Consider the following 20,353-nt stretch of genomic DNA (forward strand, 5'->3'; position numbering starts at 1 on the left):
ACAAGTCACCCTGTCATGATAAACATTTACCCGTAGCGCCCTCTTTGAAATGCGGAGCATCGCTGCTCAAACATGAAATGGCAATAATAAAGTCCATAGAAGGCAGCGTAGGCGCGGGTTAAATATTTAAGTTGTCTTCATCCAACCATTGATATGCTTGCCTTGAGTGAGTCAGCTCTTGGGAGAGAAGCAAGAAGAGAGAGGAAACATTAATTGTTTATCCGGGGACCACCCAATCCCCTTGGGGAAGTCCTATTGATGCTTCCGTGAAGAAAATCAAAGCACGTGATTAAATCGCACGCGTCGTGGCATAGATGTTGCCCGGTCTTCTCGCGTCCCCTCCTTTTACCCCTTCCTCCGATACCGTCACCATCATGCCTCCCCGCACCCGGAAACAGGCAACTCAGTCCACCGATTCGAGCGATTCTGCTCCTCAGCGACCTCGCCGGACGACAAGGAGCGTTAGTAGCAGTGCACCCAAATATCAGTCAGCCAGACCCACACGCACTCGTGCCCCTAGAAACAAAGGAAATTTAGGCCGCGTAGAGGAGACCCCGAATACATCGAACTCTATCAATGCACCCGTTCAGCCAGGACAATCCAACAGTGTGTCCTCTGTGGAACAACGCCCTTTCCAGTCTCTGGTTGTTTGCTCCCCGCACACACCCAACCAACAGCCTGACACTTCGGAAGATCGTGTCGAAGACCTTCTCGACACCGCGAACGACAGTCTGCAGTCTCTGCTACCGAGCGGCGATATCCTTGCCCCCGTGATTGAGCCTCCACTATCGGCCTTCTCTCCCAAACACCCTGCGACATTTGGCCTGCCCCCTTCATCACCCCCATCCCGAGTGCCTTCATCCTCGACTGACTCAGGAAAGGATGCCCTGCAAGCCATGCTTCCTCCATCCAAGCGTCTTGGTCTTGCTCGGCCAGTTCGTCGCCCCGGCATGATTCATCAGCGAGGGCAAGTCCCTCGTCAGGTAGAGCCGGAACGTGACCCTTCGCTCTCCCCGTCCTCCGATCCGTTCGGCTTCTTCGCTCTAGAGAGGCGGCTTCGAGCATCAAGGACCGAAACCTTCCATCGAATCGAGGAACGGATTCAGCAGGAAGCTGATCTTATGGCTGATGAACCAAGTTCACAATTCTCCGATGGCGTACCGTTTGCTTCGCCCACGCGCCGGCGAAGACAAGAGGAGGAGAGCATGGCCGAAGTTGATGCTGTCCTTGCCAACGTCACGAATATGTTCGAGCCGGTCAACGAGAGTGAGCAGGAAGGTCAGATGGAACAGGCTGCACCGGATACGAATGCTTCGAAGAAGGTCCGCAGAGTACGACCAAAGAGCGTGAAGGAGAATAACCATCTGGACCATATTCCGTACTTGCCGGAGCGAAAGCAACGAGCGATTCGAAGCAAGGATGGACAAGAAAATATATCAAATGGATTCCAACGCAAAAGGACCACACACAAGGGGTCGAAATCCACAATCAAGAGTGGCAAGCATGACACCACCCGCAAACGCCAGAAAGCAACTAAAGTTGTCGATGATGAAGTAGATCAGGTATGTCTTATTTCCTTTTGGAAGGCGACCTGGCTTGACTGTCCGTGCAGGAATCCATCCGGGCTCGCCAGCAACGCCTGAAGCTGTTCAGTGATGTGGACAGGTATAATCTCGAAGAAGAACTGGTCATTTGACGGAACATCCGTCTGCACGTAGTATCGGTTTGTCTCCGTGCGTTGTTGTATGTGTCTTGTAGCTCAAGTAATGAGTCCCGCGGTATACCTCAGCTATTGGTGTGCGGACTACCAGACTTCATACAGTGCAGAACTTGTGCCTTGCCTGTCAAAGTCAGTTGATGTGTGACGTTTCTAGATTATCGAGTATCGCCCTTCCGTCATCATGAGGGGTGATAGACTCAGTTTGGCAAGGGATTACCGTTCATGATAGACCTAGTTGTGTGCATATCCCTAAACATAGTGGGGAAATGTGGGTATCAACGAGGATAGTATCGTACAACCCCACATCCTCAGGCATTGCTATTCCCTTAAATCCCAATACCTCCTTTCTGCAAAGCTTCGTTTGTCACTCTGTCCTTCGACAACCCTTCAATTAACGGTGTGCTCTCATCATCGGGATTGTCCGGGTCCGTTCCGCATCCACAGTCATAGGTCTCGTCTAGCTTGGAGCAGTCGAACTCGGGTTTGTGAAGCCGTTTGTTCACCTGGTTGTGTACGTGGCAGAGCCTGATGAACGAAGTCAGCACCCCTGACAACACAATATATTCAAACTGTCAACCATAACGAGGCGCTCCTGCGGGACGATGTCTGGGAACAAAGGTCAACATATACCAGTAAATAAGAAGAATGGTGCCCTACTTGAGGGGGGTACTGTTTGAGCAATTGCTGGAACTCCTGCGCACACTGACCGCAAGGATATAAGCGAGCGAAGACGTAGAAAAAGGACTTCAGTGTGTCGCGTTGGTCAGGTGTTGGCTTCTGTAAAACAGAGGTTCGGTCTGTCTTCGTTCACCTGATAGCATGAATGGAAAACTCACTTCGGGATAACGTAGAGTAACCAAATGCAGGACTCTCCAGGCAGCGCGACCAAGTTCTGCTCTAGGCGAGTGGTCAGCCTTCGCGACTCTAATTGATAATACCGATGTTCTCATGCGTACTTCGCTGTTTCATTAGCCAACTTCCCCATAATCACATCGCCTGTCATCACCCGCTCCAGATCGAGCATATCATCCGACCCGCGGTGCTCAACGCCGCCCTCGCTCAACTCGATACCCGTCCATGGGTCGAAGTATGTTCGTACAGGAGGATTGAAGAAAACAGAGATGAGAGCAAGCTACAAATTGTTGTCAGAACCTGCCCTTGCTTGACCTGGAATATCACGCACAATAAGCAAAAAAGAAATGGCGAGGAAGACCCGTGTAAATCTGGAGAGCATCAATTTGTAGAATCCGTAGTCAAGAGAGAAGGCCTAAAGGAATGTCGTGTGTCGCATGAAACAAGAATTCAGGGAAAGACCCCTTTCTAAGAATTGGTTTCACATTGACCAGGACTACACTTACTTTGGATCTCCCTAGGAAAGGACCTGTCGATCCATCATGTTCTATGTCATTGGACTTGGCTTGGCTGACGAGAAGGACATCACCGTTCGAGGGCTAGAGGTGCTCAATATACCGTCTCTGGTACGGTACACTTTTCTGACATCTTCAAGTAGGCTGTCCGATCCTGCCGCCGTTTATACCTGGAAGCTTACACAAGCATGCTGCTTGTACCAAAGGAACAGCTGGTGTGTGCCTGCTCAACTCCTACAGCGACCGACCTAACGCTTCTCAAGGAAGCTTTCTACGGGACAAAACTTATCGTTGCCGACCGGGACATGGTGGAAACGGAGAGCGATGCAATCCTTGAGGGAGCAAAGGACGTCGACGTGGGCTTTCTAGTCGTAGGGGATCCTTTCGGGTTAGTCGGATGTGACCTGGTCTTTGAAAACATTTCAATTGCTTTTCAAGGGCAACAACTCATACCGATCTGCTGCTGCGAGCAAGGGCTCTGGGTGTCCCGAGCAGAGTGATCCACAATGCTTCCATCATGAACGCCATCGGTGCTTGCGGTCTGCAATTATACAACTTTGGACAGGCCGTTTCATTGGTGTTTTTCACAGAGAACTGGAAGCCAGACAGCTATTATGATCGGATAAAGGAAAATTCAGAACTGGGTTTGCACACGCTAGTGCTTCTGGATATCAAGGTCAAGGAGCAGAGTGAGGAGAACCTGGCGCGGTGGGTTTGATTCTATGGGCGTGATTTGACAACTTCTCACCACCACCGTTGACAGAGGGCGGAAAATATACGAACCTCCACGATACATGTCGATCCCGTTAGCGGTGGACCAATTGCTCTACACAGAAACGCAGCGCCAGCAACGGGTTCTTTCAGCCAAAGAAACTCTGGCAATTGGGATGTCCAGAGTGGGCTCATCAAAGCAACGCATTGTCGCTGGAACGCTGGAGGAGCTCCAAGGCGCTGGTGATATATTTGGCCCCCCTTTACACTCCCTCGTAATCGTCGGGAAGAGGTTGCACCCACTCGAAGTTGATTATGCAGAAGAATCAGCGATCAACAAGGCCGAATGGAGGCGAGTTGCTCAACAAGTGTATGGGTGTCGGCTTGACGAATGAAAGATGATGCATGAATTGGGGCTGTTCAGTGTTGTGACCACAGCTTGGAGTCATGGAATACTATTCATGCGTGTTCGTACAAATGTGCTAATATACAGTACTATGGGTAACAATGCTAAGATGTCCGACCAAATGTCAAAAAGAATAGGAAACATCTGCAGGTGCATTGGAAGTCCGTGCTTTTACCTGCATACCAGGTAAAGGTCTAACAATATTCGCATTTATGCTTCTGCAGCAAAAACAAAATCAGAATGGGTAAATGGGTGTCGCGGGAGAGGACCGTACGCATTGCAGGTAGTTAGAGTTATGGATGGCACCGTACCATTTTGAGGTTCGGCGACGGTGATGTTCGCCCAGATCTCACCGAGATCCGAGGCCAGATAGGTGGCTGCTGCAGAAACGTTTCCCTGAATAGGTGCAGGCCCGGTAGTCGCCCAAATATTCTGTGATTGCAATCCCTGTTGAACCAATGTATTAGGTTACATAAGGCGATATGATAACGTGCCGACTGACCTGCATAATCAGATTTCCGCCGGCGGTGATGACCACGTCATCGAACATGAAGGCGTCCGCTGGATGCGAGATTTCGAATCCCATGTAGGGAATCCAGACGTCAAGAGTCCTCACTGACGCGTTCTGGGGTAATCGCATGACGATGTCCACAGTATGAGTGATTTGGAGCTCTCCTCCAAGGGAGGACTCGGTGAAGTTCTTTGGCTTGACCAAACCAGTGCCATCCTTCGACAATGTGTACGGCTGTGTCCAAATCCCCAATCCTTGGTGTGGTCCCTCATTATCCAGTAAACATGCGTTCAAGCCATCAGCTGCCCCATCTACAGCCAATGCCACTTCAGGCATGAGACCGTCCGCGACTTCCACTCGCACTGTCCCATTGACAGGACCCAACACTTGGATAGATAATATTTCTGTGTCGTTCAAGGCGTAACGAAGAGGGTTGTCGACTGTGAATATGGCTTCAGAAGAATTGCATAACGTGGGTGAACCCCAATTGATCCCAAGGCCATCCTCCGCTGGAGGTATTCGGGGTGGTGGGATATGTGAAAGATCCGGGGGATCCGTAGCGGGAGGCGGGCCCATGCCCAAGGGATATTCGTATCTCTTCCTGCCGTGCGGTCGGTAATCCCAAGAATACTTTCTGGGGGGAGAAATGGCCTGCATCACCGTGTGAGTCGCAGGTGCGTGTCAGTGAGGAGCAGAGACGCACTGGGACAATCTTATATTGGGCCAAATGTATGGCTAGAAATACCACGATGGTGGTAGCGACGACGACTGCCAACATTGATCCAACGTTCCGAAAAACTCTCCTGCGGAGCGGCTGTGAGTACCTGTCGAGATGCATTGCGTGATCGTGCACACCATGTTCTGTACCGCCTGAGATGCTTTGCCATCCACGCGCTCATCGGAGGTAACTGTACGTTAACCGTCTGGGGGCCTCCAGGCGGAACAGGGAGAGGTAGGACGAGGTTGCCATCCTCGGAGAGCGGCTCCTTCTCGTCCAGGAGTGTCTCGTCCTCAATAATTATCATCGCCCTGGCCGGCGCGCTGTCCTATAAGGAAACAATATTGCTGTTCAATGACAGATGCAAAGAGTAAAGCGCCAGCGCAGTCAGATAATGAGACGACGGGGAGTAATTGAGCTTAACAGCCAGGAGTGGTGAGTGGACGGAGGGAGAGAAAGGGCAAGCCAAGAAGAGAGGCGCTCCGTTTGCTTCCGACTCAATGCACATTGTGGCAATGGTTGACTTCATCCCCACACCCACCAGGACAGAGGCAGAAACGGGCGCCCAAATTTCAACATGGATCAAACCACATATCACCCGACGTTTTTTAAGTCCATAATTTGACAAAAGTACCAAATTCCTTGTTATGAAAAGTAAATTGGACAATACAGTCCCGCGTTCATCTGCATTGGCTAAAAATAGCAGAGACAGCGCAGTCGTTCCCCTATTGCCTCTGTGTCCCTTGGGAATTTGCCGATCATTCGAGCCCAAGACCAGACGGGAAGACCAGGGTGCTAAAGTTGTACTGGGGGCAGGCGACTGCCGGCACGACCTCGGGTGCTGCCACCAACCCAGGACATCAACACTGGGTGCGTGTCCACTAGCCTGGATTGACTTACGTGTGACCGCATTCGTTCTGTAAGTATGCTGAGTCTGTAGAGAAATTTCAGTTCGCAGTCGAGTGAGTGCCTTTCACGCGGACCATGATTATAGCGCGTTGGTTCATATCCTCATCTCTGCCGGGATAGTAAACTAAAGGTAGATTCCGTGAGTACGTTAGATACGAATATTTTCGCGGATCACACTTACATGAATAGCCATCTAAACGCACCAAATTAGCAGGACCTTTGTCAAGAGGAGGGAGGGGAGAGGAGGAGCAGACTACTTACCATTGTGTTCAACGTATAGGCAGCACTTATCGTCGTGGCCGAAGAGCGACCAAAAGAGACTGATGGCTATGAGTACGATGTATAACAGCCTCGGTGGACATAACAGACTCTCCCGCGCCTTGGGCAGCTTCGATCGCCGCCACCCAATCTTCAATACTGTCCCCTCCGTATTGCCCAGTCCTAAGAAATGTCAAAAAAAGGCGTGACTGGTATGTCGGAAAAAAATTGTACCAGTCCCATTCCCCAGCAAGGTAAACACGGTCAGCGGCCTTTGTTAGTGCATATCCAGCCTAGATACGAGCAATATCTCGAGGATCTTGCCCATATTAGTGATTAGTCATACTCTGCACACATGTACGCACAGAAATGATCGGAGAAAATATCCACCTCGGTCACGTTGAGTTGGCCCGTTTCTGGGTAAAATCCGTAAGTCCCGTCGACACAAAGATGGTTGGGCGCCAAGGACTTGATCAAACCACAAATGTGGGCTGTCCATTCGGGAGGTGCCGGGCCATCCGCGTAGATTACCGCCGATAATTCGTTTCCAGTCTCCCAACCCATGATCGTGGGATCGTCCTTGTACGCGATGCCAGTATATTGATTAACATGGTTCAGATGTTCAGAAATGTAGGCTGTGAACATGTTCACTCTATATCACCGGAGTACGAATGATATTAGACCGTCCTGTAAGTAGAAGCAGGTGCTCACATGGATGTGGTATTATAGAAATGAGCACCGACATCGGGTGGGGTGATGGCTGCACCAGTACCAGACCACTCAAAGCCGTCCCAGCCAATGAATTGATACTTGCCACCATGATACCAATTGTACTTGGACTCCTGTGAGCAACGATTGTTAATTCTAAGGAGCAATGCTCACATTATCAACCAAAGGAATCATTAATTTAATACCGTACATACGAGCGGCAAGAATAGCAAAATCGATCGCTTCGTACGCGGTCTGATTATACACTCCTGGGCTCGATTCCACCGACAACATATTTCCGAACGAGATGCCGAGAGTGTGAGAGCGGATGGTGGTGCCGCGCATAGCTGAGACGATCCCCATAATCTCTAGTACCTAATTTCTTGTCAACGAAATATCCGAGCTGCCAGAGGGGATCTACAACTCTCGTCTTAGAGGGATAGCTTGGATCTGGGCTACACCAATATGTCAACAAGTTATCTCTGAAAAGACGGCCGAGACATACATCACGTTTTCATCCAATCCACTTGTGTCAACGTATCATTGAGAGATTACCGCAAGAATGTGCCCACTTACAGCCAGTATACAGATGGTCCAACCATCCTGAAAGGCTGTCCGAGCACCTCCAATTGGGAGCCTTGCCGACTGACAAAGGCATTCCGCTTGAGAAGATCGTTGTAAGACGGCAGGGTCGGCCCTGCGAACGTTCCCACGGTCTGGCTGGAATTCGGGGCACAGTATCCATCAAAGCTTGTGGGATAAGGTGGCACCCAAGGCGGGTTCTGGGGGTAAGGACCTGGTCCACTCAACGCGCCGTGCAGTTAGCGAGCAGTTATGCCATGCTCCTTCAGAGCTGGCAGTCGCTCGATCAGACGTTCTGCCTCCTGTATGCCGTGAGGAATGGCTAGCGAGAGTAGGGGCAGACCGAACAGAACAAGATATGACAACATCCTGGCACGAGCTCAGGCCACTGTGCTGTGCCCTCTTCACCGATTCTTATACCCATCAAGCAGGAGAAGTAGTCAAGGACGTATAGATGAGCCTATTAACGCTGTTGCACAATGTATCCTTGGGACATGGTCCAACTCTAGTCGTTCTCGAAGTTGAAAGCAGCTCGGTCTCTACAAAGGCATGTGGGTGGCGTGACGATACGTGTGCGTAGGCAGGCTGGCAAACCCTGGAGGAAGTGCAATATCAGGAACAGACCTTGAAGGATTATCCGAGGGAAAACCTTACCGGCAGATTCCATTTTGGCTAAGCCCGCATCGAGGTTATTGTTAGATAGAGAGCAGTGGGCATGCAGGCGATGGACCAAGGAGTCATGATTGATGATCAATGAGTCACCTTTAACAAAGAACTTGAAGTTGCGCGTCTATTTTACTTGCAGAATCAGAAGAGACGCCCATGCAACTCTCCGGATTTCTCAGCTCTGGATGCTGTGGACCCGTGATTTCGGAATTGCCACTATCCACATTCTATCATCAAGATACCCGAGCCGCACGGCGCATAAAGGAGCCTGCATTCTGTCTGCACCCATGACCACCGCGTCTCTTTACGCCTTCCCATCATGTCAGACTATGAGCTCATGGCTAGTGAACCAGACCAAGCTGCCTCCCCACCGTCCTCACCGTTCTCTTTCGTTTCGTCCATTCACCCGGTTGATTCGCCTTCTGACCTGAGTCTGGCGGAGAGTATACTTGCCGATGACCAGGAGACGGTTGATGTTCGCAGCGTCAGCGGTTCCGAATACGATTGGTCATTTGTGCACCAAGGCAGCGGCGCTGACCACGCACACCATTCATCGGCCTTCGCCTCCAACGTGACCGACAGTGTCTGTTCCATTAGAAGCCCCTCTCGGACTCCTTCGCCACAGCTCAAGCAGCCTTCTTTTGTTGTGGAGCCTTCTCCCCTACCAACACCCAGAGAACGATCTCCACAAGTTCTCCAGATCCCTGTGTTGGATGCGTCTGCTCAACCACTCACCCTTGTCAGGTTACTCAATCTACCGCCCTACTACACGTTGGAAGATCTTGTCAACCTGTTGACGAAAAGGACCCCAACAATCTGCGACACCTTCCGGTACATTGGTAGAGTTCCTCTGCCTCTCTGGATCAGCTTTAGGCCACCAAATGCGCAGGTTGAGGCGGTGCAGACTAAAGCGAAAGCACCTGAGGTGCCTACAAGTTCTGCCCTCCTTCGCTTCATGAACCCAGAAGACGCGGCAGGTCTGTCTGACATTCTCGAATATATGAAAAATCGACTTGCGATGATGGATGGAGGAGAATTCTGGTTCTGGCTACTGGATGTCGACACAATTCTCCTCAGTGACGAAGAGGCGGAGAAGGGTGAAGAAGATAAAGGGCTTCTTTGGGTCGCTGACTGGCTGAGGAGCGACACTATCAGTGACATGCAAACCAAGAACACCGCTAAAAAGGCAGCATCAGGTACGCCGCTCTCGTCCATTTCGTTGTCTACTAACGGCTTGTTCAGAGTCGATCACTTCCATTCTCTTGACCCCGTTACCTTATGAAGTGTGCCTCTCCGACCTGGTAAACCTGTTTACCACGAACGCCGCCGAATCCGCTCCTCGACCGAGACGCATCTCCCTTCTACCAGACCTTGCCGTACACACAATCTTCCTTCCTTGCTGCATTCTGCAGTTCCCCGATCATGTGACTGCAAATCAGGCCATGACTTTTTGGTCACGGTATGATACGCTTTTCTTCGAGGTGCTGCTAGGCGGCGCACCCTGCTCTTTGGAAGCAGCATGTATGTCATCCGGAACAAGGCGGTGCCCGTTGGAATGGAAACTTGGCGATTGGTGGTTCTACAGTGGTTTCGTTCGAAACGCACAAATTTGGGAGCATCCCAGTCTTGCTACCAAGGACGCGTTTCGTGCGAAGGAGGATGTAAGCGGCCTTCTGGAAGAATTTCCTTCTCATGTTGCTCGCCGCAGGAGACTCGGTGCGATGGGCTTACAATCTTCGCCACATTGCCAGGTATCAACTAAGCAATCTGCCCTGCTAACGGCTCTTCCTCCTGATGTCGATTTGGATGAAATTGTCAAGGTCTACACTACTCCCCCGGTCCTTTCATCGTCATCGTTAACATCATCAGCAATTGAAGACTCGTTCAAATCTGCTGAAAGCATGCACACGGACGTGCCGAATCGACAAGAAGACTCCGTTCGGCCACAGGACAGCAGCCAATCGACACGGACCATTCCACTGCCTTCATTCATTTCCATTTTGTACTCTCATCCGAAGATCTGTCCTGGGTCTCGCATGGCTGTCATATCGTTCGCCTCTGCTGCAGACTTCGCAGAGGCCACTTGTCTCCTGCCACCCTCTATGTGGTTTCACCCTGGGACTTGGGCGCACCCTCGAGGCAGCTTTGTGAAACCGGAAGAGCGCGACGGGACAGAGCAGTTATATCAGTGTTCGTATGTGTATGGGGACTATAGTTGGCTTCATCACAGTTCTCTCGGGAGAAGGACGACCTGGGTAGCTGCTGTTTAGACTGTTGGAAACGTCGTCCTTGTTTCGGTAACTTCGCTTTCGGTGCAACAAATTCTGCTACCCGCTGACCCCTACGGATTGAGGGCAGATGTAGCCCAATCCTAACTGTAATCACGTTCAGATCACTATATCCTGTCGTTCCAATAGAATGGAAGACGAGATACATGAAAAGATGGAATGTGGTCATTGTGATATAAATCAGAAGCGGACGCAGTGCAAAATGAGGACCTTGGTGGCAGACCTTATACAATGCAAAATCATGAGCTAACGACAACATGTTTTTTTGTCATACTGGAGAACAGCGTACCCACGCGCAAGGAGAAAAGGGCAAGATACAGATACTGTAGCACCGCGGAGAAAGAGTCGGCACGAGAAGCCTGTCAAGTAAGATGTGGTCAATTCGACCCGGAATTGCCTCATGTGAGAGGTCCTTCACAATTGATATCTCTTCTTTCATAAACACACTAGACTGCCATCTTTGCCAGGTGTTTGAAACACCGATCCAGGAGAGGAAACACGCAGAGAGACAGTTATCGTGCACGCAAGAATACATGTATTGTTGGATGTGAACGCGACAGTAGAAGGTGTCGGTTATGAAGATTCCTGGGATGAGACTAGCAGAGTAAGGTGTTACCTGGTAACATCTCCCGCGCTTCACATCCCCCTCCCACGACCGCGTGCCCGTCCGGCCCTCCCTGGTCCAGTACCACGACTGCCACCCGGACCCCCTCGACCTGGACATCGTAATTAGCTGATGAGCACTCAGATCGAGTGCCAGTATTAACATGCCTCGTTGTGGCACGCCTCTTCCTCCTGAGGAAAATGTCAGTGACAAAGATGCAACAGTATGACCACGCTCACCTCTTTGTCCACCTCGGCCGCCTCGTTGCATTTCGCGCGCATGAAACTGCTCCAACTGAACCTCGTCCAGCAGTTGGTCCGGAACACGCAGGTATTTAATCTACAGGACAATGTTTGATAGCCCCACGTGCTCAGTGATGCTTGTGCTTACCGTACTCCCACGAACATAGCACTCTTTCAGCTTCCAGAATCGATCCCCTTCGGGACTCGTTTGATATACCTCCCGCAATGTTATGTTCATGAAATTGTCGCAGTTGACCAAGTGTCCGTTGAGCGTTTCTCCGTTCTTGAGCTCCACAAGCTGCCTCACAAGTCAGATCACATTGCACACCTGCACGGTAAGCCATACCATTGGCTTGTTCTGTGCGGCATTGAGAAGAGACAGAGGAAGCTGCGTGAGCTCCGGTCAAATGACAGAACCATTGGTGAAGGGAGAAAGGCTCGCCATTTTGTATGCACTATCACATGAACTTCTGCGTTGCAGAAGCAGATTAGGGTGGTACGCGTTGTAAGGGTGCACTAACTAGGGCTTTTCAACTGGACCCCTTTCCGAACTTTGGACCTCTCCCTGCCTTTGTGCTGTAGCACACATCACTTTCTCATTCAGCCGGTGTCGACGATCTCTTGACATACAAAAGAAATTTATTCTGTGAGGAGTCTATCTTTTTCCAAATCATGGACGCGTTCCAAGTCCATACAACCTTCGTCAATCAACTCAGAACTCTCAATGCGTGCGTACTTTTTGACGCAAAGTGCATGCAATAAAACTCAAAGTTCCCCGGGCCCTCAAGCACTCAGCAGGACGTACAGAAATCAGTGTCCTTTGCCATGCGGCACATCGACAACCATGAGGATTTGTGGAGTTGCATCATGCAAGCATGTCACGAAGTGAGTCTTCTCTATCCTTCTCATGTCTTCATCTACCCAATAGTGTTTAGGCCTCCCTGAACCTTAAGATGAACATTCTCTATTTTATCGAGAGTCTCTGCGAGATGTCGTCCAGTGTCGGCCCTGAGCCATATTATGTCCAGCATCTGGCTAGAGATTTAAGGGCGCTTGTAAATTTGTTGGTTCCAGATTCCAGAGAGGGCCTGCTCAATCTGTACGGCACAAAGCAGGTCTGTGATTGTGAATAATGGAAATAACTCAGACGCGCTTAGCCTCGACAGGTTATACGGAATTGGCGTAATCGACGTTTCATCAACCAGGATGCCTTTGACGTTGCTGATGCCCTATTAGAGCGCAGGCAGGACTGGTACGTTCTAGCGTTTCACGATATGTGCCCTGCTCACCCCAGCAATTCGCAGGAGCCATGTCGAGCAAAATGGCACCCCAGGAACGCCGATACGAGAAGATAAATATGTGAAAGGCGATGCAATTGGCCGGATGAGCAAGCAGCAGAGGATTGACAGGATGAACGAAGATCGCGAGCGGGTATGTAGTTTGAAAGACTAATAGACTCTTCACTTACTTACGACCCAAGCAAAAACGCTTGCGGGAACAACGATGGATCCTGCCTATTCCCCCTGTTGCAGTCCAACATCGTTTAGCCAGCACGCTTCCAGCCACGCTCAGTGTGAACGATGCAGCACTAGATAAGGAGTTTGACGATATCTGGGAGACGACATCCGATTGGAATGAAGATGATGACGATGCTATAAACGAGGAGAACGACTTGTGTTTTCCAGGCGTGTTATTCAGACAGGGAATAAATCGGGGAGGTGGTGACAGGTGACAATTGCCTGTCGAGCTTCTATGACCGCCTGATGCCTGAACGAGTATTGTAATATTATCATGAACTACATGTATCAAGAACATCCTACAACCACATGCGAGAGCGAGCATTTTATTCGCTTGTTTGAAGACATGTCGTATTTTATTGAAACAGGTATTGAAAGGTCAAGCAGTCAAAATGCGCCGTGCGGATGAAAAAGAACACAGCATACTGCAACCCTAGTACTCCAATGCCTCAGCATCATCCACTTCTGCTTTATTGATGCTTGGATTAGGATCTGGGGGAGCCTCTGCAAACGCAAGTGTCACTGAATCTTCGTATGCAATGCCTTCAGACAGCTTCTCTCCCTCCATCAACACGTCCTGGTTTGAAAACTCTTGCACCTGCTGGCGGAGCACATCCACCTCCTCTATACCTTTCTTTCTCTCCTCCTTCCAGGTTTTCTGTTCATCGCCCACCTGTTCTCTGACTCCTTCTTGACGAGTTTTGAGAAAAGCTTCCTGCTCAGGGAGCAGAATGGCTGGGAGGTAATAAAGCACTGTCTGTGTGGCTGCCGGGGGTGGAATGGAGATGGGGAGAGAAAAGGGATCATTGGTAGGATGTGAAATATGATCAGAAGTAATAAGGAAATGAGAGAGATAAGGCTTGATCTCATGGGTGAGGCGAAGCTAAAGATACTGTAAGCAACATGCGCAGAAGGGACAGGACAACGAAGCGTACGAGATTGTCCTTCATGACCAGTTCATCCTCCTTGTGACTTGCGAGCATTCTTGACCTTTTAATATCTGCCTGTCGTCTTACTTCCATTTGTTCGTGCGCAAGCTTTGACTGGAGCTTTGTTTCCAGCGACATCCGACGGCGTGCCTGAATAGAAGAATCAGAGAGAAACCGACAATCTGTCTTGAGGGACGTACAGCATCGGTCTTGTTTCGCTCCGCATCTTCGTCCTTCGCTTTATTCAGTGTCCCAACCAGAATCCCAAACATCGTCTTGCCGCGCTTGCGAGGTTCCGTGGTGAGATCCAGCCGAGGTCTTTTGCGAGGAGGGTGCGGGACATGTGCGGGGGAAGCATTTCTAGGACTGGGAGGCACTTCGTTCATAAAATCTTCAGCTGAACGATGGACAACACTAAGACTAATGGTTAGCCTTCATATGAGAAAAAGTAAAGTGAAGAGGTTACGTCTCTGGCACAACATCCTGCTCTACTTCAGCCATATTTCTTCGATGTCGGTGTACGAAGCAAGGACATACCGGACACAAAACTTGTGGACCCTCGTCTATTTAAATAGTAGCACACCTGCCACGGCCACAGGTTGCTGCCTCACTTCGAACATGTCAAAGCACCGTCACCCTGTGACAGAAAAGCGTCAGAAATCACTCGACGAACAATTAACTGTCCTTTATCAGGCGCTTACAACTCAGCTGGACGGGGGATACTTTCAGAATGCTCTCAAGAACTGCGACCGAAGTGAGCCACAGGGTTTCCTACTTGCGCCTTCCTCATACGTGTGAATAGTTCTGAGACTCGCACCGAAAGAAAAACATGCCGCCGAAGCGAAGATATACATATTACTTCAACTTGAGAGATACCTTGATGCCCTGCATCTTCTGTCTCAGTTACAGCTTGACGCAAGCTTTGAACGAGCCTACTCTCTGTACAGGCTTCAGGATAAGGAACAATCCTATGCCCTTCTGGGAAGCTTGACCGTCACCTCCCCGGAAAAACAAAGGGGCCTGAAGCATCTGGAGGCACAGCTGGTGGGTTCAGTCAGTTCATATAACCGTGTTCGATGCTGAACGCGTTTGGCAAACAGAAGTATCGAGACACGGCGTATGAGGAATGTCGGGAAGTGTACACGCGTCTATTGAATACCTGCCCAGCGGTAGGTCCGCATGCCTCGGATCCGAATCTTGCTTACATGAGTGAGAGGAGGAGGATGGGGAAGAAAGCGATGACATTCTCAGCAACTTGGCGGTCGCCCAAAGCTACCTCAATTTCATCGATTCTGGATATAGAACGGGCATCAAGGTGACCGTAGACACGTCACGACTGGAATCTGCACCTTTTACGATACCTTCTACTACGACATCCGCCCCCACCCCAATAACACAAGTTCACTCCGTCCCAAGCTCTGCGCACAAATCTCGTATACCCAAGCACGTCGTCCTAGGTATAACTCCGCTTCCGGACCCAGAACGTTGGCTGAAAAAGAAAGACCGTGCGAAGGATGCAAGGAAAACAAAAAAGGGAAAGAAGGAGGGTATGGGTGGTGGTGCGACGCAAGGCACCGTCGTGGCGGTACCGACGCCAACAGCCGGATCGGGAGCTGTGGCAGGTACTAAGAAACGGAAGAAGCAAGGTCATTAGTCTTTGCAAGAAATTTATGCGGTCTTCTGTCTTTTCGCTAGTCGCTCATCCTGACAGTCTGACCTTTGCACCACATTCACGTCGTTTGATGCCCTCGATCTAGCCCTCTCCTTTTTGCCTTTCCTCTTTGTCATACTGTTCGCCTTGGGCTCATCCTTCGTATCTCTTGACCATGAGCGACCCTTCAGCGCCTCCTTGAGTTGCCAATACCGCTTTCCTCGTTTGTCGGTAGGGTTAGGATGGTATGGCGCATACTTAGTCATGCCCATATAAGTATTGAGCTCGGCATCGTCGGCTAACAAGATGTCTGTGGGCGTCAGCCCGAATGATGTGACAGGAACCTCCATGTACTTGAATCTCGTGGGCTGGTCTCCAACCTATGTTTGCTTCAGTTGGTAGCCAGCTACACCCTTGTACCAACCTACCATTCCATTGTAATCCAGCCCAAGATATTCGTCCATATATTCGTCCACCTTTCGCCGCAGATCCAAGCTGGTGGCCGCATGTGGAGCATCAACCACATCAGCCGTTTGATTTGTTTCTTTTGATTTGTTTTGCCGCCTCTCCGTTTTTTCTGCCTCTTTCAAGAGGAGGTTGGTGATGTCCACCTCGTCATCCCATGTTGGTTTACTCTGCTCCTGTTGTTACGCCATAAATACCTGTTGAGGACTGGATTGTCGTTTCTTACATGTTGGTCATCATAAATTTCTTCATCAAAAACAGCGCGCATTTGGGCGTCGTGGGCTTCTGGATCGAAGTCACCCTCGAGGTCAAGCTCATCAGTCCGAATATCTGCCGAGACGGGAGGTGGGGATTAGTTAGCTCGTCCTTATCACAAGCACATACCATGCTTGCCGCTGACATGTCCCAGGATCTTCAACTTCTCCTCGATCTCTTTCCGCTTAAGAGCCTTCAAACGTTTCAACTCCTCTTGTTTGACCAATTTTTCCTCTGCCTTCCTTCTCCTCCGCTTTTCACGCTGCAGTTTTCGCGAGTCGTCTTGGCGGCGCACAGTGGACTGAATGCTTCTCGGGTGGGCGGTGATCACTGCTGCGTGCCTAAAATACTTCTTTACAGCATGCTCTTATGATACGGACCCGAAGCTCACGGCTCTTCAAAACGGAAGTTGTAGGACGATTCAAACTGATCCGTGATATCCTCGAAGTCCGAATCTTCTTCTGTTATTTTTTCTTGCATGACGGCCTCAACCGGTTTTGCAGTAATCTCTTCTAGAGTAGGATGACGTTGCTCGGAGCGATCAATCCATCCTCGGTTGAGAATGTATCTGGATCAAATCAGCATATTAAGGCGACCATAATTCGCTGAGCTGGATACCGACTTGAGGAGAAATTCCTCATCGGCAGGCGTGTCCAAGATACCTGTGCGTTTCCTCTTCCTCACATGCTTTTCCTGTGCTACACCAACTGGCATTCGGAAGTCTGCCAGTTTGGGGGTCTCCTCCACATCCGAAGACAGCACCGTTCTCATGTCAGTCTCACCCACACTATCGAGCAAGAACCGTCTGTATGACTCGTCATTCATTTCGTTCGCGGGATTGCGAAGAGTGAGAAGTTCGACGTCATCATCCACGGCGGCTGTCTTGAACGCAGATATGGTCTCTTTCCGCAAGGTGGCTTGCTCCTCTGCGTGGGTCGGGACGACGCTTTCTTCTTGATCAGGATGGAGCAATTCCTGAACAGTCATATCTCGAAGCGTAACGGGCTTCGACTAGGCGCCAGTTGGTAAGCGCATAGGGGAGAAGGAAAAACGCTATGACATACGGTTTCTTTTGATGGTTTCTTTGGGAAACGATTCCCGCCGAGATCACTCGCCAGCCGACGAGCCTCCTCTGTAATTCCGAGTTAGTTCGGGGTGTGGACAGTGTTCAAGGCCCAATACCTTGAAAGACGTCTTTCTCCTGGTTGTAGATGATAGGATCCTTTCGCCTGATGCGACTTAACGTCTTGAAGATCGCAGCATCCATGGCTGGCGTAATGTCATCGCCATATTCATCCTCATCTTCTTCACTTTCGTCATCATCGTCGTCGTTCTGGCTTTCGGATCCATACTTTTCCTCCACTGGGAATGCCGTCAGCTACCATGAGAGCTGTGCAAGATGCCGGGACGACTCAAACATATTGACAACTCCTCTCGCTCCTTCTTCGCAGCATAAGCTGCAGCAAAATGTTGGTTTATCGTGATTTTATGCGTCTCATCATCATCGAAGAGATCCATTGATCACCCTTCGTTAAGTTGGAGGTATGGACGATTATTAGTGCCACGAAGAGCCCTCCTGGAACAAATTTGTGGAATGAACTCTGGACCACTGTGAGATCGCATCAACGGGGTGAGACAGCGCACATACGTTGCAAAGAGTATCCGACTGGCGACAGTTTCTGTCATTCGGACTTGAAATTGCAATCACGTGGCTAGCCCGGGAGGAAGCGGACGCAAACACGGAATCTAACTCTCATATGGGACCTTATACATGCATGTGACTTTTTTACTTCCGAGACGGAGGTATTTTCCCAACATATCAAGACCTAAACAGCTGGGCTCAATTACAGAACCAAACACATGCAACTCCAGCTACAGTGCATCAGAAACTTTACAATAAGTAGAGGAGCAAGGGACCCTTTGTCAGAGATGACACCAGTGCTATAACAAACTCCGCCTGGCGCCTCCAACCCGAAGGGGACGGAATGAAGGCTCTGGTGAGGAGGGCTGGGCTTCGACGATCCGGTAGTTGTTGGTGATGTTTGTGTTCTATGGCGAGGGTGTGTGCGGCTGAGAGGCCTGCTAGGCCGCCGCCCAGGATGAGAATGGTTGTGCATTCTGTTGGGAGTTGGGGTATACTCGAATGGTCATTTGGCGTGAACAGAGCGGAGGAGAGAGTGAAGTGACGGTGGTTGATTGGTTCCTCGGTGTATTCGGTCACTGTCTGCACCTCTCTCGGGCCTTTGATATCTTGAGTATGTGCCGATACGCGTCTGGAATGCCGTAACCTCCGTCAGGGCATGGACCCTATCTACCCGCAACTTGGTCTACATTCCAACTCAACGGTTTGACTCATCGACGACCATTGTCGTACATGCATTAATTCAAGCTAAAGACAAAACATAACAAACGGTGCCAGATCAGTAATTGATCGGGATAACATGACTCAGGCGCGGTTTGACCCGGATGCAGCCAACGCATATATAACTCTCTTGGGTTCTGGGTTAGGAGGGTGTATCCCCCCTCTTGCCCCCTCTTCCCCCACCCACCACCGAATACACATTGCTCCTAGAACGGCACTAGATATAATATTTCGCTTTCTAGGATCATGTATGCCCTTGCTCCTGCTCCTTCGTCCGCGGCGCTAACTCCTTCATGTACGCATCCAACCCTTCCCCCCTCGTCGCCTTCACTCTAACATTAGAGGACGATCAAGCACTGCTGTGGGCAGCAGTGCTTCATTGTCCTCCTCTCTTTATCAATGTTCTTCCTCCCCTACTGCATCGCTGCTGATCAACATTTACCCAGCGGAACACCGCGGGGCCATCCATCACCTGCCCCATGCCGATCACGCACACCCAACGGGCTCACCGACTGAGCTCGCCCTCCCCAACCTATACCCATCCTACTATTTGTACGGTGCGTTTCATTTACTCTTCGTAACTCATACTGGTCTGATGACTACGGGTCTAGGGTCGGCCGGCTTGATGACAATTCTCCGATGCGTCGACCGTCTTGGCTGTTATACAGACTTCTTGGCCACCGTTGCCATCCATCAACATCGTTTTGTCTATATTGTCAGTCTCAATCACAACCCTCTCTTCTTTGTGATTTATTAACAATCTGTATTATCGTCCTTGCTGATCAGGGTTCGCCGGTGTTCCTGCGTCTGGCCCACGTCCTCCACGCCATGTCCTCCCACACAACATCCACCATTCGAATGAGATAACGCTCACACGATAAGCACCTCGAACCTTGTATGATCTTTGATCGATCCCTTGTGTTAGGATATCGTGGCGACATACTTCGAAACGAAATACCTCTCCGTCGTCGTCACCGACACACATTTTCGAGTCGAGTGCGATCAAGGTCCACCGGTGCGCCCCGTCCTTCCTCTTCTTCAGGCACCTTCTCCGATCACTTCCATTGTTTTAAGAAGAGTTCGGGCACACTCCGCCTCTTCGTATGCACACATTCGATGTCTTCACCTCGGCGTCACGCTGACGGCCAAGCCCAGGAGTGCTCGACTCTGCCCTCCTGCCTTCAACAAATGCGCGCATGTGCGTTCTCCTTTCTCGCCATAGCTATTCTGATCGTCCCCGCTGCCCATCTCCTCCCCTTTCCCCACTTCCCGCACCTCCCGCACCTCCCGCACCTCCCGCACACTGGATTGGGGACATTCCTCACCGTGGACAACGCCTGGTCGCTCACACTCCCCGCGCCTTCGCCTCCGCCTGGATTAGCAATCACGCGGTATGTTCCATGCCTCCTCGTAACTGCTTCTCTTCTAATTGCAAATGGTCTAGCGCCGGAAGTGACAGCTCTCAGCATGCGTCGACTGTGAGG

The 20,353-nt window shown here is 50.4% G+C and overlaps 10 protein-coding genes across 10 annotated transcripts; 5 read left to right on the forward strand and 5 right to left on the reverse strand.

Moving 5' to 3' along the window:
• Window positions 1-374: 374 nt before the first annotated feature.
• On the forward strand, window positions 375-1,946 carry DACRYDRAFT_102654 (uncharacterized protein; the record flags this gene model as incomplete). Its single annotated transcript, XM_040767652.1, has 4 exons — window positions 375-1,562; window positions 1,613-1,665; window positions 1,759-1,795; window positions 1,875-1,946. The coding sequence occupies 4 exons, from the start codon at window positions 375-377 to the stop codon at window positions 1,944-1,946; spliced, it is 1,350 nt and encodes a 449-aa protein (XP_040623834.1).
• Window positions 1,931-2,987, reverse strand: DACRYDRAFT_25371 (uncharacterized protein). The gene is made up of 6 exons (XM_040774135.1): window positions 2,904-2,987; window positions 2,677-2,852; window positions 2,557-2,617; window positions 2,378-2,497; window positions 2,298-2,326; window positions 1,931-2,245 (listed from the first exon to the last, which is right to left on the reverse strand). Exons 1-6 carry the CDS (start codon window positions 2,952-2,954, stop codon window positions 2,047-2,049), a joined length of 636 nt encoding a protein of 211 aa, XP_040623835.1. The 5' UTR covers window positions 2,955-2,987; the 3' UTR covers window positions 1,931-2,046.
• A 127-nt stretch (window positions 2,988-3,114) lies between these two features.
• DACRYDRAFT_59691 (diphthine synthase) lies at window positions 3,115-4,193 on the forward strand (the record flags this gene model as incomplete). Its single annotated transcript, XM_040775579.1, has 5 exons — window positions 3,115-3,177; window positions 3,231-3,302; window positions 3,351-3,475; window positions 3,526-3,795; window positions 3,851-4,193. The coding sequence occupies 5 exons, from the start codon at window positions 3,115-3,117 to the stop codon at window positions 4,191-4,193; spliced, it is 873 nt and encodes a 290-aa protein (XP_040623836.1).
• A 135-nt stretch (window positions 4,194-4,328) lies between these two features.
• On the reverse strand, window positions 4,329-5,740 carry DACRYDRAFT_91891 (uncharacterized protein; the record flags this gene model as incomplete). The annotated part of the gene is made up of 5 exons (XM_040777029.1): window positions 4,329-4,422; window positions 4,479-4,651; window positions 4,707-5,366; window positions 5,419-5,518; window positions 5,571-5,740. The coding sequence occupies 5 exons, from the start codon at window positions 5,738-5,740 to the stop codon at window positions 4,329-4,331; spliced, it is 1,197 nt and encodes a 398-aa protein (XP_040623837.1).
• A 428-nt stretch (window positions 5,741-6,168) lies between these two features.
• DACRYDRAFT_25374 (glycoside hydrolase) lies at window positions 6,169-8,643 on the reverse strand. Its single transcript, XM_040774136.1, has 15 exons — window positions 8,545-8,643; window positions 8,239-8,485; window positions 7,885-8,192; window positions 7,814-7,834; window positions 7,733-7,763; window positions 7,483-7,683; window positions 7,312-7,433; window positions 6,966-7,252; window positions 6,835-6,919; window positions 6,712-6,783; window positions 6,604-6,662; window positions 6,524-6,535; window positions 6,417-6,466; window positions 6,334-6,367; window positions 6,169-6,274 (listed from the first exon to the last, which is right to left on the reverse strand). Exons 3-9 carry the CDS (start codon window positions 7,908-7,910, stop codon window positions 6,894-6,896), a joined length of 714 nt encoding a protein of 237 aa, XP_040623838.1. The 5' UTR covers window positions 7,911-8,192; window positions 8,239-8,485; window positions 8,545-8,643; the 3' UTR covers window positions 6,169-6,274; window positions 6,334-6,367; window positions 6,417-6,466; window positions 6,524-6,535; window positions 6,604-6,662; window positions 6,712-6,783; window positions 6,835-6,893.
• Window positions 8,644-8,875: 232 nt separating this feature from the next.
• DACRYDRAFT_119758 (uncharacterized protein) lies at window positions 8,876-10,826 on the forward strand (the record flags this gene model as incomplete). The annotated part of the gene is made up of 2 exons (XM_040770856.1): window positions 8,876-9,752; window positions 9,799-10,826. 2 exons carry the CDS (start codon window positions 8,876-8,878, stop codon window positions 10,824-10,826), a joined length of 1,905 nt encoding a protein of 634 aa, XP_040623839.1.
• Window positions 10,827-11,367: 541 nt separating this feature from the next.
• On the reverse strand, window positions 11,368-12,167 carry DACRYDRAFT_25377 (Sm-like ribonucleoprotein). The gene is made up of 6 exons (XM_040774137.1): window positions 12,133-12,167; window positions 12,037-12,078; window positions 11,839-11,988; window positions 11,688-11,787; window positions 11,616-11,639; window positions 11,368-11,560 (listed from the first exon to the last, which is right to left on the reverse strand). The coding sequence occupies exons 1-6, from the start codon at window positions 12,133-12,135 to the stop codon at window positions 11,481-11,483; spliced, it is 399 nt and encodes a 132-aa protein (XP_040623840.1). The 5' UTR covers window positions 12,136-12,167; the 3' UTR covers window positions 11,368-11,480.
• A 104-nt stretch (window positions 12,168-12,271) lies between these two features.
• Window positions 12,272-14,655, forward strand: DACRYDRAFT_85365 (uncharacterized protein). The gene is made up of 9 exons (XM_040776731.1): window positions 12,272-12,418; window positions 12,479-12,575; window positions 12,626-12,805; window positions 12,857-12,942; window positions 12,995-13,121; window positions 13,171-14,090; window positions 14,143-14,286; window positions 14,337-14,550; window positions 14,603-14,655. The coding sequence occupies exons 1-6, from the start codon at window positions 12,363-12,365 to the stop codon at window positions 13,420-13,422; spliced, it is 798 nt and encodes a 265-aa protein (XP_040623841.1). The 5' UTR covers window positions 12,272-12,362; the 3' UTR covers window positions 13,423-14,090; window positions 14,143-14,286; window positions 14,337-14,550; window positions 14,603-14,655.
• Window positions 14,656-14,792: 137 nt separating this feature from the next.
• On the reverse strand, window positions 14,793-18,082 carry DACRYDRAFT_119760 (Krr1-domain-containing protein). Its single transcript, XM_040770857.1, has 12 exons — window positions 17,926-18,082; window positions 17,690-17,869; window positions 17,572-17,639; window positions 17,130-17,518; window positions 16,899-17,075; window positions 16,637-16,848; window positions 16,479-16,582; window positions 16,216-16,428; window positions 15,353-16,167; window positions 15,237-15,305; window positions 14,939-15,180; window positions 14,793-14,890 (listed from the first exon to the last, which is right to left on the reverse strand). The coding sequence occupies exons 1-9, from the start codon at window positions 18,023-18,025 to the stop codon at window positions 15,805-15,807; spliced, it is 1,806 nt and encodes a 601-aa protein (XP_040623842.1). The 5' UTR covers window positions 18,026-18,082; the 3' UTR covers window positions 14,793-14,890; window positions 14,939-15,180; window positions 15,237-15,305; window positions 15,353-15,804.
• Window positions 18,083-19,115: 1,033 nt separating this feature from the next.
• DACRYDRAFT_91896 (uncharacterized protein) lies at window positions 19,116-19,736 on the forward strand (the record flags this gene model as incomplete). Its single annotated transcript, XM_040777030.1, has 4 exons — window positions 19,116-19,164; window positions 19,316-19,426; window positions 19,481-19,584; window positions 19,656-19,736. 4 exons carry the CDS (start codon window positions 19,116-19,118, stop codon window positions 19,734-19,736), a joined length of 345 nt encoding a protein of 114 aa, XP_040623843.1.
• Window positions 19,737-20,353: the final 617 nt, after the last annotated feature.

The sequence above is a fragment of the Dacryopinax primogenitus genome (genome assembly GCF_000292625.1).
Source record: "Dacryopinax primogenitus strain DJM-731 SS1 chromosome Unknown DACRYscaffold_25, whole genome shotgun sequence".
Lineage (NCBI taxonomy): Eukaryota > Fungi > Basidiomycota > Dacrymycetes > Dacrymycetales > Dacrymycetaceae > Dacryopinax > Dacryopinax primogenitus.

What these genes read in the sequence shown, in the direction of transcription:
- DACRYDRAFT_25371 (XM_040774135.1), bottom strand. Translation starts at nt 2,954, where the DNA reads ATGCTCTCCAGATTTACACGGGTCTTCCTCGCCATTTCTTTTTTGCTT. An exon ending in TTGGCTAATGAAACAGCGAA is followed by an intron (nt 2,618 to 2,676) that starts GTACGCATGAGA and finishes CCACTCGCCTAG; the next exon opens with AGCAGAACTTGGTCGCGCTG. An exon ending in CGCAGGAGCGCCTCGTTATG is followed by an intron (nt 2,246 to 2,297) that starts GTTGACAGTTTG and finishes TTCGTTCATCAG; the next exon opens with GCTCTGCCACGTACACAACC.
- DACRYDRAFT_25374 (XM_040774136.1), bottom strand. Translation starts at nt 7,910, where the DNA reads ATGGTTGGACCATCTGTATACTGGCT. An exon ending in GCTATCCCTCTAAGACGAGA is followed by an intron (nt 7,684 to 7,732) that starts GTTGTAGATCCC and finishes ACAAGAAATTAG; the next exon opens with GTACTAGAGATTATGGGGAT. An exon ending in TATTTTCTCCGATCATTTCT is followed by an intron (nt 6,920 to 6,965) that starts GTGCGTACATGT and finishes AATATGGGCAAG; the next exon opens with ATCCTCGAGATATTGCTCGT.
- DACRYDRAFT_25377 (XM_040774137.1), bottom strand. An exon ending in CCGCACAGAACAAGCCAATG is followed by an intron (nt 11,989 to 12,036) that starts GTATGGCTTACC and finishes CTTGTGAGGCAG; the next exon opens with CTTGTGGAGCTCAAGAACGG. An exon ending in AAGAGGCGTGCCACAACGAG is followed by an intron (nt 11,561 to 11,615) that starts GCATGTTAATAC and finishes TACGATGTCCAG; the next exon opens with GTCGAGGGGGTCCGGGTGGC.
- DACRYDRAFT_85365 (XM_040776731.1), top strand. Translation starts at nt 12,363, where the DNA reads ATGGACGCGTTCCAAGTCCATACAACCTTCGTCAATCAACTCAGAACT. An exon ending in ATCTGTACGGCACAAAGCAG is followed by an intron (nt 12,806 to 12,856) that starts GTCTGTGATTGT and finishes TAGCCTCGACAG; the next exon opens with GTTATACGGAATTGGCGTAA. An exon ending in TTAGAGCGCAGGCAGGACTG is followed by an intron (nt 12,943 to 12,994) that starts GTACGTTCTAGC and finishes AGCAATTCGCAG; the next exon opens with GAGCCATGTCGAGCAAAATG.
- DACRYDRAFT_119760 (XM_040770857.1), bottom strand. Translation starts at nt 18,025, where the DNA reads ATGGATCTCTTCGATGATGATGAGACGCATAAAATCACGATAAACCAA. An exon ending in GGAGAAAGACGTCTTTCAAG is followed by an intron (nt 17,640 to 17,689) that starts GTATTGGGCCTT and finishes TCGGAATTACAG; the next exon opens with AGGAGGCTCGTCGGCTGGCG. An exon ending in AACTTCCGTTTTGAAGAGCC is followed by an intron (nt 16,849 to 16,898) that starts GTGAGCTTCGGG and finishes GAAGTATTTTAG; the next exon opens with GCACGCAGCAGTGATCACCG.